The sequence below is a fragment of the Apus apus genome, chromosome 14 (genome assembly GCF_020740795.1).
Source record: "Apus apus isolate bApuApu2 chromosome 14, bApuApu2.pri.cur, whole genome shotgun sequence".
Lineage (NCBI taxonomy): Eukaryota > Metazoa > Chordata > Aves > Apodiformes > Apodidae > Apus > Apus apus.
Window position 1 is genome coordinate 3,908,241 of NC_067295.1, and position 17,300 is coordinate 3,925,540.

At 55.2% G+C, this 17,300-nt stretch overlaps 1 protein-coding gene across 1 annotated transcript; it reads left to right on the forward strand.

The window, feature by feature from the left end:
* Positions 1–1,067: 1,067 nt before the first annotated feature.
* MMD2 (monocyte to macrophage differentiation associated 2) lies at positions 1,068–16,968 on the forward strand. Its single transcript, XM_051632497.1, has 7 exons — positions 1,068–1,523; positions 13,699–13,780; positions 14,428–14,588; positions 14,687–14,761; positions 15,055–15,156; positions 15,705–15,774; positions 16,170–16,968. Exons 1-7 carry the CDS (start codon positions 1,477–1,479, stop codon positions 16,371–16,373), a joined length of 741 nt encoding a protein of 246 aa, XP_051488457.1. The 5' UTR covers positions 1,068–1,476; the 3' UTR covers positions 16,374–16,968.
* The last annotated feature ends 332 nt before the right edge of the window (positions 16,969–17,300 follow it).

Consider the following 17,300-nt stretch of genomic DNA (forward strand, 5'->3'; position numbering starts at 1 on the left):
CTGCCACCAACCTGGTCCATGGCATCTTCCACCCATGATGGGAAACATACAGGAAGCCTGATCCCAGTGCTGGCTCCTGGCACTGGGAAGGTGGGGTGCTTCTTGTGTGCTTTGAGGACACCCCACAATGAAACCTCCACCTGAAGTATCACCCCTTTTGCATCCCCTGGGGGGACGAGCTGCTTTTGGAAGGCATTGCAGGGGGTGCCAGGGTTAATTAATGCTTTGAATTAAGGGGTGACTTAATTTTTGTCTATTGTGGCTTTTGGGAGACGTGTGTGTGTATGATTTCCCATTAAAGTGGCCACGTGAGCATAACCCTTCATGTCAAGGTGTCCTCAGCTGTTCCACCTTCTTCCTGTCAACATTATTACAGCATCAGCAAGGTGAGGTTGCATGGGGGAGACAAGGGTTCTCCTCCTCCTCCAGTTGCCACTGGTCTTATGTCACCTTTCTCATCCCACAGGGTGGGCACAGATGGTGCCCCTCTGCCTGCAGATGAGCCCTCATCTCCCTTTCCAGCCCTTCTCTGAGCTGCCCAACCTCAGACGTACTTCGGGTTCTCACCTCCTGCAAGACTCTACCTGGGCGATGCAGAGGATGGAGGGGTGGAGGCTTAGGATGGAGATGGAGTGAGGATCCTCGGGTCTCTTGTCCTGTCACGCAGCTTTGTCCCTCTTCCCTTGAGCAGAGGGAGGGGGTGGATGGTGTGATGCGGGTGGGAGTTGTGTCCCCACCCACGGGCACCCCGCAGCGATGGGCTGCCCACCCCTGCCGGAGCCTCTGCAAAACAATGGAGGAAGAAGAAGAAGAAAAAGAAAAAAAAATCATTAAAATCAACTAAATAAAAGCAAACCCAAACAAAGCAGCTCCCTGGGGAGGCCGGGCGGGCTGGCCCTGCCCTGGGGCAGGCAGGGGACAGCTCGGTGCCCCTCCTGGAGGACCCGGCCGTGGGCAGGGTGGCCGGGGGGGATGTGGGCAGGCTGGCCCCTCCCTCCTCCCCCTACGATGCTTTAATCACATTTTCAATTCAAATCTGCTGCTATTTGATCCTCCCGGGGTGGCGGCGCGGGAGGGGGGGGCAGCTCGGCATATTTTTAGCTGTGCTTAAGGCTGCCGGGGCGAGACCGCGCAGGTTGCTGCGGCCGGGAGGAGTAGGACGGGATTCCCACCCCCCCCCTCCTCTTTGTTTTTTCCTTCCTTTTCCTCCTTCTCTTGGCACTTCTGAGGGCGGCAGCGGGGCTGGTTCCCCCCTCCCGGAGGTCGCCTTTGTTTTCCCCGCGTGGCTCTCCCGAAGGGAGGGGGAAGGCGGGAAGGGGCCGGGCTGGACCGGCCGCCCCTTCTCCTCCTCCTCGCTCTGCCGGAGCCCGCGGAGTTGCTGCGGTTCCCCCGAGCTGCACTTTACCCCCAACCATCCTCGGCCGCCCCGGGGCTGAGCAGCCGCCGCCCCCCGGGACCCTCCATGGCACCGCCGCGATGTTCGTGTCTCGGGTCCTGGATTTCCAGAAGACGCGCTTCGCCAGGTAAAGCCGTCGGTGCTGCGGTCCCCGATCCCCGGTGTTTGCGGGGCCCCAGGGCAGCCCCAGCCCGGGTCCGACACAGCGCGGATGGAGCCCGAAGGGACCTTCAAAAGCTGCCGAGTGCCCCGAAGCCCAGGGCAGGTCCGGGATGGGCTTTTGGGAGGAGGCTACCCGCCCTTCTGCATCCCCGAGCGATTCCGAGCATCCTTGGAAGCCCTGCCTGCCTTTGACCGGGTCTAACTTCACCGTTATCCTCTTGCTGCTGGGTGACTGGGAGCCCAGATGCCCAAGGAAACAGACCCCACCACTGGCCACAAGCCCCCCACAGAGTGACCAACATTGCTCGGGGTCCTGCCGTGCCCAGGTGAAGCCCCTGGGGATGGGTTCTCCAGCCTGGACCTGGGGGCTCCCATGGGTTGCTCTAATAGTGGATCCTTCCCACCGCTCCATGACATGGAGCCCCAGGGAGGTTTTCCAGCAGCAACAGGGACTTATTTAACCAGCTCAAGTGTGCTCAGAAACCTCGTGGGGACCTGTGGAGGGGGGAAACCTGAGGACTGCTGGGCACAGGTCAGAGGGCACTCGGCCACTCAGGCTGCTGTGGGATCAGGTGTGGCCTTTAGCAGGGAGCTGGTGGGTGACACGGGGACAGCAGCTGCCCGCAGCCCTCCAGCACACTGGCTGGCCAGGGATGAGTCAGATCACACAGCAGTGGGTGATGCACGGCCAGGGGGGGCTCAGGGGGGTTCGGTTTTGCAGCAGGGACAGGCTTTTCTCCCTGTGACTGTGGTGGGGATGTTTTCATGGGCACGGAGGGTCCCACAGGCTGGCACAGTCAGCTCTGCTGCTGCCACTGTCAGATCCCCAGTGGTCCTGTTAGACTCAGATACCGAAGAAAAACTTGTCTGGGAAGGAGTAGTGATGGTGCTTCTTGCCTGCTCCAGGCAAGAGCATCCCTGACAGATGCTTGCCTGGGGTGGGTAAGAGCAGGAGACCTCCCTGCTATGCCCCCCAAACCACCAGCTCATCTCTTCCAGGTGTCCCAATGGGAAACCCCATGCTTACACCTCCAAGAGCTGCCTGCAACCTGTGGGGACCTGCTCAAATACCGTTTTGATGCTGTAGCTGCCTCCTGATAACTCTTACCTGGGGGAGATGCAAGGGGGACCCAGCAGGTCTGAATGATGCATCTGGTCCAAAACTCCTGGTGAAAACAGAGAATCCAAAACTGTTTTTCCCAGCTGTCAAACAGAGAACAGGGTCAGGGAGAGATGGAGCCAAGCAAAGCTTTTCCTCCAGAGGAGGAAAACACTACCTTTGTCCCATGGCAGTGGGGCTGTTTGGGAGCCAGACAGCAGGGCTGGGGCTGCCTCCCACCTTGCATCCCCTCCCCCCCCACAGATCCCATCTGCCAGCCTGTTGCTTGCTTCATCCAAAACTAACATGCTCAGACTGTCGTGGTCCTATTTGGAGACAACTTGTTAAGCAGAGATGAGGTGTTACAGAGTGCCTTGCAGGGACAGAGCCCACAGCCAGGGCAGGGGCTGCAGGGCACAGGAAGGGTCGGATCCACAGGGAATCCTCCACCTCTTGCTGTGTGCCAGGGCTGGACAGGGAACAGGAGATGGGTGCTCCCTTGGCTTTCACCCAAGGACACACCAAGACGATCTCCAGCACGAGAGGCTAACCCTGAGCTTCCTACATCACCACAGAGATCCTCTTAGCCTAGAGCTTAAAAATAACAGTTGGCTAATCCCCAACACCCTCCCATCCCCCCATGTTCCACACAAACCAGCTCTGATCTCCACAGAAATGCTCTGCCATGGCATATCCCAAAAGAGACCCTGAAAGCTGCTCCTTTTCTGCTGGGAATGCTCTCTTGGCTCCCCTAGGGACCAGGCTCTGCAGTGGGGACTGGCGTGAGCAGGAGACACCAGGCTCACAGTGGCACATGCCCTTCAAGGCATCAGAAGCATCTTGTGGCATCTTTTCAGAGGATGAGAAACTCCTGCTTGTGGCCTTCCCTGAAAAAAAAACAACATCAAAAAGTTTTGCTTGTGGTGGAAAAGCCTGGAACAGCTTTTTAGTGTTGTTTTATCGGGTTTTGAGCAAGGACCAAGAAAGTAGGAACTTGGCCATCAATACACCCACCAGAAGGAATAAATAAAACCCAGCGTGGTGATGAAAGACCTGTTGTGTGAAAGCTGCAGCAAAGGCACCAGGCTTTGAGCAAAGAGATGAAAGGCAGCAATCAATGTGGGAACATTTTGTGAACTGCCAGGAGAAGACTCGGGGTTGGAGGGGCACCAGAGTGTCCCTGAATCCCTCCTGGCTGGGCTTTGGAGGTGGAACATCATGGCTGGGGTGGAAGGGAAAAAAGCAAGTGAGGGGGCTGTCGATGTGCTGGGAATAGGGATGCATGCCAATGTTGGTTGAGCAGGTTGTGGTTGAGGATGTCAGTGATTTCTGCTCTGGGGTCCAGGAGGCTCTTCCATCACCTGCCACCATGGGGAAGGGGAGTTAAATGGTGCTGTGGCTGTGAGACTTTTCCTGTTGCTCACAGCCTGCACTGTGGCAAGTGATATGCACCTTCTGCCTGGCATGGACAGTTACAAGCAGAGGTGATTCCTCCTGCTTTATCCAACCACCAGAGAGTTAGCCTCCCTCCAACCCTTTCCTCTGCTCCTCCCAGCTCACCAGAACAGTGCTGGTTTCCCACCAGAGCAGCAGATTGATGCAAGTCACATCTTCATTGAGCCTCATCAGCAAAGGTCACACCAAGCCACCAATCCCCTCCACCTCACTGCTGACTTTTGACCCCTTGTTGGCTCACTTCTTATTCAGACATGGTCTCCTGCCCATGTGGCTGCAGTTCAGGCTCAACCTCCCTGCAGGGACACAAAATGCTTCCTGAACTTTGGTCATCCAGAGCTGTAATTGGAAAGAAACAGGATTAAGCAGGGAGCTGCTGGTATCTGGCTGGCTTCAGCAGCTCCAGGGCAGCCAGTGGAGAGGAGTTTGCTGGGAGCTGTTGCTTGCACAGGGCACTGAATCACCCTCATTAGCTGATAGCAGTTCACAATTTCATTTGTTCATGTGAAAGGCTCTAAATCTTACTGTGTTGTCTTCTCCTGCCCTGTGAGGAGCAGCTGGGAAAATCAACATTAATTTCTCAGCTCAGAAGCAGCAGGAGCTTAGGGAGAGTAGGGGCCTCTGCAGGTGCCTGGTCCAGGCTTGTCCTCACCTGCCTGATGCCTGCAGTGTAGACACTGCCACCTCCTCACCTGCACAAGGGGATGGAGATGACCTCTACACTTGCTCAAAAGCAAATCCTCCAAGTTTGAGGAAAGGCAGCTGGGAAAACCTGCCTTGTTTCTCTCTGCACCTGTAATTACTAAGCAAGGAGACATTCACTGACCTCTCCCCCAACCTCTGCAGGCAAGAAAAGGAGAGGAGAACCAACAGGAATAGGAGCAAGAGAAAACATTGGGGTGCTCAGATACCACACATGAGAAAAGCAATGCTAGGCTGGCAGCCTGAACAGAGCTACAGCATTGGGAAGGTCTGGTCCCTGTTTGCTTTGCCATGACAGCACAATCAGCTCCTGCCTGTTCCCACACATGCTGAGATGCTTTCCAAGAGCTCTGCTTCCCCCACAGCCCATGTGGGATGAAGCAGTGAGAAAGGAAGTGTTTTCAGCATTGATATTGGAGCTGCTCAAGAGGTAGAGGCTCCTTACAATGCAAGCACCAGCCCCATCCCACCAGTCCTAGCAAGACCTGCTAGACTGCTCCCAGCTGAGCAGATCCCTCTCTTCAAGAGATGAGAAGGCCCCCAAAACACTGAGGAAAAACCAGGATCATCTGGTGTCACTGACTAATTCCACACTGGTTGCTCTGTAGGGCCAGGCTGACTCAGATACCCTCTTAAGATATCACTGGTAGAATTAATCTAATGTAGGTTTAGAAGCCCATGGTGCAGGTATCACTTGAGCCAGGTAGTTGGAAGGCAACAAGTACTCAGATCATTCTTTGTGATGAGGTATTCCCTCAAACTGTCCCTTTCTCTCCTTTGGGAGCGTTGGGGAACCCAATGAGATGGGCTCAGGTGGGGATCACTGCATTGGAGATGTACAGCACTGGGTGCTTTTTAAGGGCAGGATTGTCTCCCAGCTGCCTGGAAAATGGATACATGATGGTCTTTTCCTTCCTCCAGGCAGTGTTGGATATCAGCCTGATGTGATTCTTTGGCACAGATCTCTGTGGCCAGCCTCATGAGGTGGCAGCCAACACGATCTGTGGGAAATTCAAGCCACTGCCCAGCATGGCAGGTCAGTGCATGTGAGAAATGGGGCTCTGCCAGGACTGCTCCCAGGCCCCCCTCCCCTCCTCCTCCCTTCCCACACCCCCAGCTCCACAACTAGACAAAGCCATGAAAACCAACTACAGCTCTCAGAGAAAGGCAGGGGAAAAAAAATCCACAGCTGTTATTTCAGGTCATGGCTCTTGTGGGGTGCTTGGCTGGAGCTGCTGAAGGAGGTTGGTTGGGTACCCAGAGAGATGCTGCAGGAGGATGGATGCTCAGAGCAGGGCCTGAGCAAGGCAGAGGAGACACAATCCAAAACACACACTCAGGACTCCCTTTGGGGTTCTCCAGGACAGGCTGAACCTCAACATTTTCATGCAGTAAAAAAGCCCAGAGTCTGGCAGGCTTGATGTGATCCATCACAACCTCTCAGAATAACAGGACACCACAAGCATCATATTCCTGGTGTTTGCTTCAGATGGCAGTTAGTTGAGCTGAGCAGTGCTGACCATCAGGAGAGTTTGGATCCAGGTCTGTGATCCAGTTCAGGTTCCTAGGCCAGGCTGGCTGCTGCTGAGGAAAGGATTTTTTGCAGAGAAATCAGCAGGTCAGGGGCAAGGAGCTACCTCCTCTGCTGTGCTCAGCAGCACTGGCTGGTGCCACAGCAGAAGACACAGCCCTGCTCTCTGTTGCAAACAGTGCCAATTAAAATCCTAGTATCTGCTTGCCTGGCTGGTGAAATGCTTGATTCTCCTCCTGTGTGTGCACTGTCCAGAGACATCTGCTGAATTTACAGTTATCGTTTGTATTTCAGTAACATCCAGGAATCCCCAGTGAGAGCCAGGGTCTGTTTCTTGGAGGGTGATACGGGGAGACCTCATGGACCTGAGAAACTGTGACTGTAATGTCACAGTAGAAGCTGGGTCTCCAAAGAGCTGGTGGCAGCTGGGGTTAGAGGCTGGGAAAGCTTCATCTCCCAAACTGCCCAAATCCTCTGTCAGTGGACAGAGGGGCAGGTGGTTGCACTTGCTCCTGCCCACCTTGGACTGCTGCAGAGCTTAACTGAGCCAGCCCAGGACTGATCCTGCTAACTCCTGTGCTCTAAGCAATGCAGGCAAGGCCACAAGGAACACACACAATGACTTTCCAAACAGTGAATAATGGAGAATTTTCTGTTCTGGAAACAGTCCTCCTAACATTCACAAAACACCTGGGACATCAGAGTCATTTTGTGACTAATCAGCTGCTGTTGGAGGTCTCACGAGTACCGAATGAAACAAGAAGTCCCAGCTCAGGAAGTAATTTGGGAAACACTCACCAACCCCATCTGTTGTGAATAGACAAACAGCTCTGCTGTAGTTGCAGGGTCATGAATTGCCTTGGAAGAGCCTGAGATACCATCTATATGAAGAGCAGAAAGCCTGCTGGAGAGAAAACCAAATGTCCCTGCATGGAGGGTGGGAAAATGGACAGTTATGACGCTGATAGAAATTACCTGCTGAGATTCCATCCACCACCCAAGCTCTGATAAACATAGATGGGCTCTCATGGGTGCAGAAATGGTCTGCCTGGGCCCAACCCACCTTGGACCCTTTTGTTCTTCACTCTGTTAAGGTGAGGAGCAAGGAACAGGAATCAGGTATACCCTTGGTGTGGTCCCTGGTGTGTTATTTCCCTAATAATAGCAGCATATTCCCACCTCTGCCCCTCGTGTATCCACTGCTGTGGCAGCAGAATGTGCTGAGGTGCCTTCCCTGTCCCTTTACAGGGATATCTGTACCTGCAGTTTGGAGCCAGGTGCAGCATGGACATGGCTGAGCACAGAGTTCCCATCCAGGAGCATCTCCAAGTCAGCAAGCAGACTTGTTCAGCACGTGTCTTGGCATGCAGGCTGTACAGTGCCAGGGATGGTCTACAGCCAGCCCAGGGTGTTTCCATGTGTCAGAGGGCTGGGAACAAGAGGAACTGGGATGAAAGTAATCAGAAGTGATAGATGAGCATTCAACCTGCAGCCCATTTTGACTTGCTTTGTGGAAGGAAGGCTTGCACCAGGGACTTCTGGGGAGGTTACTCCAGAAATCTGGTGATCTGCAAATTTCCCCAAAGAAAAGGCTCAGAGATGCTGGTTTAGATGAAAAGCTTTTTGGTTTGCTGCCTCTGTTGCTCCCTACCCAAGCTGCCAGGCTCTCTGCACAATGCCAGGGAACAGTACAAAAGAAAACACTTTGCCATCTTGCTGCTCCTCATGAGGGATGGTCAAAGGAGTAGCCCATGGCTGCCTCTTCTCCCTCAGCCCAGGGAGCCAACCCATGAGCTTACAGCATGCAGAGCTCAGCTTTCCAACCCAGAAGTGCCATATGTTGGCGTAGGAGCCTGAGAGCACCAAGGAACAGGCACAGAAATAGAGGTTTCAGCTCTTCATGAGGTGCCACCCAGCCATGCACCTGCCCACGTGGGTGGCTCTGCAGATGGCAATGCTGGGCAGCACCAGCCTGAGCCTTTGCATTTTGCTTCCCAGTGGCAAATGCTCCCATGGCAGTGGGTAGGAAGGAAAAGCAGGATTTCTCAAGTGCTCCTGAGCTGGATAAAGCAGATCTGTGGTTCTGCAGAGCCTGGGGGCTCCAAAAGCAGCAGCTGCAACCACGAGGAGAGTGGGAAGGACTGCTGAGCCTTTCCCACATCACTGAGTTGAAGAATTGATGTCCTGGAATTGAGGGGGACCCTGAACACATCCATGCTTCCCTGCTCTGTCTGCTGCATCCTGGGATCATGCCCCCTAAGCAAGTGGCACTTGGGGCCCTGCATCACACCAACACACACAGCTCCTGAGGACTAAGCTAACTACAAACCCCAGAGAGCCCAGGAGGATGAAGCCTCTTACCCTGAGCTGCAGCTGGAATGTTACCAGATTACAGATCAGGAGCAGAGCACACACCAAGCCCCAGCTTACAGGGATGACACCAGAGCAGCTCACACGTGAGCACAAGCCTGAGGATCAAGCCCAGCATCTGCACTGGGTGTGCAGCCTCTGGACTCATCAGGGCAAATCCAGACCATGCACTGAGGGGGGAATCTCTGGCCAGTCTGCCCTACAAGGACACATCTGCTCCATCACTGACATTTCAGGGATCACTACACTTGCTCTACCAGCAAACAACCCAAAGGGCCCCAGCAGGACTTACCACCAGTTTTGGTCAGCATCCAGCGAGGGCTTTCTCCATCCAGATACAATCCTCTTCTGTTACTCCAAAAGCAGTTGAGACACCCAGTCACAAGGAGAAGGAAAAACCCCCTCCCTTTGCAGTCAGACCCCCAAGAGCTGCCCAGCAGGGAACACAGCCTAGAAATGCCCCCTAAGCAGGAGGGTGGATGCTCAGCAAACCAAAATCCTACCCCCAAGGACACAAGGCAGCCAGAGCCTGGCCAAGCCCAGCCCTTTTATAAGCCATTCCCAGGTGAAACCTGTTGAGATGAGCTGGTCTGGGGAGATTCACATCACCTGGGGCCAACCCTGGATGTGCTGGCTGCTCCTTGGTCCTGCTGGCTCCAACATTTACCTCTTGATGGGTTGTGAAGGGGATGTGTTGGCTCTTCAGGTGTCATGGCCATGGCCCCAGCCATGTGCAGGGGGAGCCCAGCTCCTCAATGCACAGACACACAGCCATGTGTCATGTGTATGACCTGATGTGTAGCAGGATTGAGGGTGTTGCATTGGTTTCTTGCAAAAGCAGAGATGAGCTGCTCAATGAGAGCAGAAGCAACACCCAGCTCACAGCTGCCCCAAGCTGTATCTCTCTGGTGATTTACCTTCCTCACATTACCCTTCCACCAGCTCAGCTAAAGGATGTCAAAATTATTATCCTTACTTCGAGAAAGGGAAATAGGGTGAGAGTGAGATGAAGTGACATGACAGAGGTTAGCCAGAGGGTCGGTGTCAAAGGAAGGACTAAACTCCATCTCTCCCAAATTGTAGCCTGGGCTGGGTCTCCATGTGTCTGTGAGCCCTGTGTGTGTAGGGGACAGTTTTCCTGCAAAGTGACCCATGGCTCTAGAGTCTGGTTGAGTGTGTGGTGCCCATGGAGTGGTTGATGCAGGTTGTCTTGGTGCTCCCAGGGGAGCTCAGATGCTCAAATGCTCACACATGAGCCCTCCTGAGGAGTAATTTAATTTCATCCCTGTTTTACCTTCTTCTCCCCCACCCCTGCAAAGCAAGAGCCAGGCAGATCTGCATGACTTTTGAGGTCAGAACTTTGTTCTTGGATAAAAGTATTTAAAAAACCCAAGAACCACCCCCCCCCCCACCCCCCCCTTCAAAGCCACAGAAAAACAGAGTGGGAGAAAGAGAAGGAGAATGGAACAAGCCTGGGAAGCCAGCTCTGCACTTTGCCTCTGCTGCCTGGGACAAGGGGCTCTTTGTTTCCCTGTCCAGAGCCTGATGCACTGGCCCTTTTCAGTCTCCCTCCCTGGGAAAGGGGCCAGGGGGAAGAAGGCACAAGCAGGGCAGGCAAAACCCTGGAGCTGCAGTGAGTAACCCCTGCTCAGACACTGCCAAGGTCCCCACCTTCATAGAGCTGGTCTGTGTAACATCTGCCAGAAATGGCACCAGGAGAAAAAGCTGCCTGAAGTCCCCTCAGGGGATCCCCCTTGGGTCTCTGCTTCCCATGCCCCATCCTGGAAAATGAATGTGCTCATGCTCCTGCCGTGCAGGAGGTTTTAAGCTTTCTGTGTCTTTTGGACTTTTCAGTCCTAAAGCACTTGCTAAAATGCCTTGAAGCACCCAAACTGGTGTGTGACCTGCCCGTGGCTTCCCAGAGCCACGAGCCACATCATCATGGCTTTGCTGGGTCCCTGGGAGGGCAGCAGTGTTGGCTGGAGGCTGTTGGGGACAAGCTGCTCATCTCCTTCCACCCCAGGAACACTTCCAGGGTGTCCACAAGCAATGACACGGAGCTGGTAATGACTGTGGACTCAGCCAGCTGGGCAGGAGACTTGCTGCAGGGGCTCAGATAGAAGTTTGGAGTGGTGTGTCCCTTCTTCTCCTCATGTTCTTGCACTGAAAAACCCTGGAGCTCTGCCTGGCTGCTAGCAATCCTCCTTCTCCTGACCTCAGTGGCACAGAGCTGGGGCTGGGAATCATGCAGCCTGGAGCAGCTCTGCTATGAAGACAGGTAAAGAGAGTTGGGGCCATTCAGCCTAGAGAAGAGAAGGCTCCAGGGAGACCTTATAGCACCTTACAGTACTTGAAAGGGGCCCCCAGGAAAGCTGAGGAGGGGCTTTTCCTCAGAGAAGACAGTGATAGGACAAGGGGTGATGGTTTTAAACTGAGAGAGGGGAGATTTAGGTTAGATATTAGGAAGAAATTCTTCACTATAAGGGTGTTGAGGAACTGGAATGGGTTGCCCAGGGAGGTTGTTGATGCCCCATCCCTGGAGGTTTTCAAGGCCAGGTTGGACGAAGCTTTGTGCAGCCTGGTCTAGTGGTTCCCTGCTCATGGCAGGGGGGTTGGAACTTGATGATCTTGAAGGTCCCTTCCAACCTTAAAGATTCTATGATTCGCCTGGGGCTCTTGGCTGCTCTTGGCACAGCTCTGCTCCTGAGCAGAGGGGCCAAAAAATGTGCCCAACTAACCCCAAAATTCAATGCTGGCTGCTCTGGGAGGGCCCTGCTGCACCCAGGCACTTTGCAGCCAGGTCCTGCTTCCACCATGGTCCATTTCCCATCCTTCTATGGGATGATACTTGTTAGAAAGCAGGGCAGGAAAACAAGAGCAATCTCTTCCCAGGTAAAAAAAAAAAAAGAAAGGTCCTCCTCAAGGCTTTTTCTCCATCCAGGAAAAGAAAATGTTTGGGGTGTGCTGTACCAGCACGGGTTTGGGCTTCGGGGATACACAGGCTGTTCAACCTGATCCCGTTGGGACAGTAGGGATGGCTCTTCCTACCTCTCCATCCTCGTACTGAAGCTAGGAAGAATATTTGCACCCCAGGGATCCCTTTCCAAAGGGTCCAGGTGCCCCTTGGTCCCAGGGGGATGCTGTGGGAACTAGCCCTGCTGCTGCTCCCTGTTTCTGCTCTGAACAGCAGTGGCCAGGATGGAGGGGAGATGGCACAGGGCTTTGTTAAAACAAATACATTCAAGGAAAAGGCCTCGTCCATGTTTCCTCAGCAACCATCACGTCACTCGGCACGTCTGGGCTCCCTCCCCCCTTATTATTATTAAAAGGGAAAAGAAAGGGAAGCAGAAAGCGAAGGGGAGCTGGGGACAGTCTCCTGGCAACGCTGGGGACAGTGATGTCCTCCTGCCAGGGGGACATGGCTCCGGCACAGGGAGCCTGGCCAGCCCTTGAGGCTGGAGTGGCGGGATGGACAGGGTGTCCCTGGGATGCAGGTAATGGCACACCAGGCACGGCCACCTCCCAGGGATGCCCAGCTGCTTCCCAGCCACGGCAGCCTGGCCAAGCCCTGATCGATCCAGCCTGGGGCCTCGATTTGCGGAGTGGGGGGAGCTCAATCCCCTCTGTTTCTTTCCCTTAACTCAAGGCATTTTGGGGCTGGGGACAGGGTCCCCGTGTGGCCTGTCACTGCTGCCTGCTGGGGAGGCCCCGCACGCCCGGGCTCACGGTGACCACACTCCCCCCGCACCTCCAGTCCTTGCAACCGGAGCTGTTTAATCCCTCCGGCTGGCTCGGCAGGGCCAGCGCTGAGCGGCTCTGGCGCTGGAGCTGCTGCGGGGGCTCGGGGGGTGGCGGGAGGAACTTCTACTGCCCTCCCCGGTGCCCTGGACTGACAGGTCACCCTGTGCCCGGCAGCAAGGTCCTGCCAGCCCCCTCGCCGGGCACAGCCCAGCTGTGGAACGAGCCACAGATGGTGCTGGAGCTGAGAGCAAGCAGGGTCAGAAGGCAACAGCAGCAGTCCAGGTCCTGCAGAGCAGCCCCGCTGGGCTCAGCCATCCTGATCTCAGCCACTCCAGAAAGGATCCTAAAACCCTAGATTGCCACGAGCAGCCAGGAAAGGATCACTTTCTGTTTGCCCTTTTCTTATTCCCTTTCTCTCAGCCTCCATTGCTGGGTCCTGACAGAAAAGGATGCTGAGCAGGGCAGGGCTTTGCTCCCACCTGTTATCACAGACACACATTTAATTCACCACTTTCTGCAGCATTAGGTGCCTTGCAATGGACTAGCCAAGCTCAACACTATTTTTTATCACTGTGTGTTTATCTGACAGGGGAAATCGATCCATTCTTGCAAGTGCCAAGAGCAAGCTGATACCTCAGACTAAGAGAAAGAGAAATAAAATACAGGTTTCCAAGGGAGGGTGGTGGGGTTCCCCCCTGCAGCAATCTGTGCTGGGTCCCCATGGGCAGGAGGTGGGTGCAGGTGGTACCCAGAAACCAAAGGCATGGCAAGGGATACCCTGGTTGGAGCTGGGCACGTGAAGGTGTGACATGAAGGTGTCACCACTGGATAGGTTATGGAGCCACAACGGGTCCCCTCACAGCCCATGTCCCCTCTTCTGGGGCTCTTCCCGCTGCTGCCATGCCTGCCCTCTCCTGCCCGCAGCAGCAGGCAGAACTGTCTCCTGCCTTCTGGTCTCCAAGCCATGGCAGCTGTCGGGAAACATTTCCCCCTCTGCTGGGAAATGCCTCTTCCTGAGCCTCAGCTGAGCAAGACCCTGGGGTCCTGGCACAGGGGGCCAGGCAGACGGACAAGCTGTGCCCAGTCCTGGCCTCACTTCTGCCGGGCAGCTGGAGCAAAGCTGAGCTGAGGTGAAGCTCCAGGCTGGGGAAGTGGTGGATGTCCCTGTGCAGACCCCTCCAACAGGGCTTTCCTCCAGACCCCTTCCCCTGAGAGTGTTTCTCACCCTGGTTCTCTCTGCAGGTTCATGAATCACCGTGTCCCGTCCAACTGCAGGTACCAGCCCACGGAGTACGAGCACGCGGCCAACTGTGCCACCCACGCCGTGAGTCCCTGTTCCAGGGTGAGGGAGGATGGTGCTTAGGTCTTCAGGATCCCCAGAAACACAAAAAAAAGTCTGTGTTCAGCCCTGGAACACCTCCTGAGGGTCTTTGGGTTGTGATGAGGTAGATGTGCTCCAGGTGCTCCCAGGGAGCAGGGATACTCTCCCCTCTCTGCCCTGGGAAGCTGGTCTGCATCTCCCTTGCTTTCACCTGCTATGGCCCCGTGTCCCCAGGGAAGCCAGCTGTGAACTTAGTGGAGCAAGAGTATTTTGCAAAGCTCCCTGAAAATGGAGTGGTTTTGACAGCAGCAATGGTAACAGGTGCCCTGTGGGGTGGTCCCCACAGCCATGGGAGCAAGTGCTCCTCACATCAAGCTTTCCCTCAGGAGTGTACCACTCAGAGCCCTAGGAGATGTCTCAGAGGTACCCATTCTTCTTGTGCTTTCCTTCTCCCCCATCCTTCCACCTGGAGAAGCTAATTTGGAGAAGGAGAGACCCTACCTGGCTGGTGCAGGTGGTCAGCCTGTCCCTTGTGGGTGGTAGCTTTGTCCAGAAGCAGAAGAAACACCTACAAGGAAAAGCAGAGACTGTATTGTAGCTCCTCAGTGGAAACCCTGAGAGTCAACAACAGGTTTGCTTCTCCCTTCCAGTTCTGGATCCTACCCAGCATCCTTGGCAGCTCCATCCTCTACATCCTCTCTGATGACCACTGGGAAACCATCTCAGCCTGGATCTATGGTTTTGGCTTGTCCAGCCTCTTCATTGTCTCCACCATTTTCCACACCATCTCCTGGAAGAAGAGGCATCTCAGGTACCAGCCCTGATTCCTCAGGGCTCAGGAGGAGGGATAGGGTCTGGAGGCCCCTGGTGCCACAGGTTGTGACCCATCTGTGTCTGTCCATCACTCAGGACTGTGGAGCACTGCTTGCACATGTTTGACAGGATGGTGATCTACTTCTTCATCGCAGCTTCATATGCACCCTGGTGAGTTGCTGGTGGGTGAGGGTCATCAGTTGGCCCCACTGGAGTGGAGAACATCAGCCTGGCTCCAACAAATAGGGTTTCCATCTCCAGCTCTGCTCCAGGCCGTACCTTCCCCCCTTCCACAAAACCTTCCTATTCTGTAGATTTCAACCCCTTTAAGTTGAAGTTACAAGCTGGGAGGTCCCTTTGGTGGGACAGCCATGGGAGTGAGGGCAGTATTTCCCCCTTGGTGCCCCCAGCCCCGACCAGGGTGCTGCCCTGGACCCCCCTCACCACAGACCTGGGTCTTGCAGGCTGAACCTGCGGGAGTTGGGTCCCTGGGCTTCCCACATGCGCTGGATCATCTGGATCATGGCATCGATTGGAACAGTCTATGTTTTCTTCTTCCATGAGAGGTGAGTGACTCCTCCCAGCTCTGCCAGCCCCTCTGAACGCCCCGAGGTAGCTGAGCTGCAAGGGAGAGCAAGAAGGATGGAAAGGGACAGACAGACAGATAGGGACAGGGTCTTTGGGCAGCCTCCTGGCCAAACGGCAGTGGAGGGCTTTTTTGGACCACGTCCTTCCCCATCTGCACTCTGGCTTTAGGAGCTTTTTGTGGCAGGGATGTAGGAGAAAGACATGGAAGCAAGGATGCGTGAGCAGGGATCTGCTGCCATGAGGTGCTTCTTCCACACGGTGGCACCAAATAGAAGCAAAAGGCCCCAGACGTCTCTCCAAAGCCGCAAACAGCTGGATCTGAGCTGGGGTCTCCCAAGCCAGAGTGAGGGGTCCAACACCGCGGAGCAGGGTGCCAGCCCCGCCACAGTGGTGTGGCTCAAGGACGTGGGACCTGCCCTGGTGGCACCACCACCCCTTTTCCTACAGCACCGCTGCAGACACTGCAGGTGTAAAACTCGGTGCTCCCTCTGCACCCACCTCCAAGGAGCTTCTCTGTCGGTCGCAGGTACAAGCTGGTGGAGCTGGTGTGTTACGTTATCATGGGCTTCTTCCCTGCCTTGGTCATCCTCTCCATGGTAAGCCACTGCTGGGAAGCACCTGGAGGGACAAGTACCAGCACAGCTGGTTTGTCTCTGGTGGGTCGGTGTGGTCCAGGCTATGTGATGGATAAAGCCAACCCCAAACACCACGTGGCCTGTCTCTGTTTTAAAAGTGATTTGTGTGCCCAGCAGATACCAGCTGCATCTCCAGCAGAACTCCTGCCTGGGCTCCGTTGTGTTGAAATCCTCCCAGCAAAGCCGGGCTGCTGGTTCCCTGCTGCCTTGCTGGATGGGAGGGGACAGCAGAAGGCAAATTGAGGGTCCTGCCTTCACCCTACAGCTGGGACCACGCTTCTGGTCCTGATGGAACGGAGGGGAAAGGGCAGGAGTGGCGTGGCCACCGCTGAGCCCTCCTCCCTGCTTCCTCCCAGCCCAACAGGGACGGCCTCCTGGAGCTGGTGGCTGGTGGACTTTCCTACTGCCTGGGCATGGTCTTCTTCAAAAGCGACGGCCGCATCCCCTTCGCCCATGCCATCTGGCACCTCTTTGTGGCCATCGGAGCTGGCATCCACTACTACGCCATCTGGAGGTACCTCTACTGGCCCGGCGCGCTGGAGGCTGAAACATCCCGGTAGATGCCTTAAAGACACAGGTGGAGCCAACCAGCACACGGGGGGAGCAGCCTGTGCCCTGGGCTCACCCCCGACCACCCGCCCCGTGGGCAGCAGCTGCTGGTGCCCTTCCCGCAGGGACTGGAGAGCCTGGAGGTTGATTTTAAACTGATTTTTTTTTTTTTTTAAATTAATTTTTTAACCTGTTTATTTTTTTTTATAGCCAGGTTTTGTAACGCAGGGACCAAGCAACCGATGGGCTGCGGGACATGGGGGAGCAACTGCTCACCAGGGGCTTGGGGGGAGAGGGGCTCGCTCACCAGCCCGGCCCCGAGCATCCCATGGGAGTGGGGACTTGGCTGGGTTCAGCAGCTGGAGCCCTTGACATGGGCCACCTGGAGGAGCTGGGATGATGGGGAGACCTGACCCCTTTCCCTCAGGATGCCCAGGCATGTGTCTGCCCCAGTCGGAGAGAGGGGCACATCAGGGCTGCTGCACCACCGGGGCTCAGCTCCTGAATGGTCCTAAGTCATGTCAGCATGAACCACCTTCTCCCGAGTTCTTGATGGGAAGGTCTGGACTCAAAGAAGCCTTACACGAGACCGAAACTTGAATCTCTTTTGAATCTCTTTTTAAGGGTCCCCAGAGTGCCCAAGTATTGGAAAACTCTTTCTCTAAGCCAGTATTAAGTACATAACTTGCTGTATCCCTCCTGGATGAACCCTCAGATCTCCCATGGACATCTTCTCTCTGGGGTGTTTTGTTTTCCTCTCTGGTCCTGGTGGCAGCCCTGAAGCACAGCCCTGCTCCCAGGCTCTGCCACCTGTGCCTTTGCCTGGCAGGGAGCAGAGGGGCCATCCAGCTCCTGGCATCCAGCTCCTGGCATCCACCTGGCTGGGGTCAGCCCATCCACATCAGGGGATCTGCATTGTCCTCAAGGGAGGGATTAAC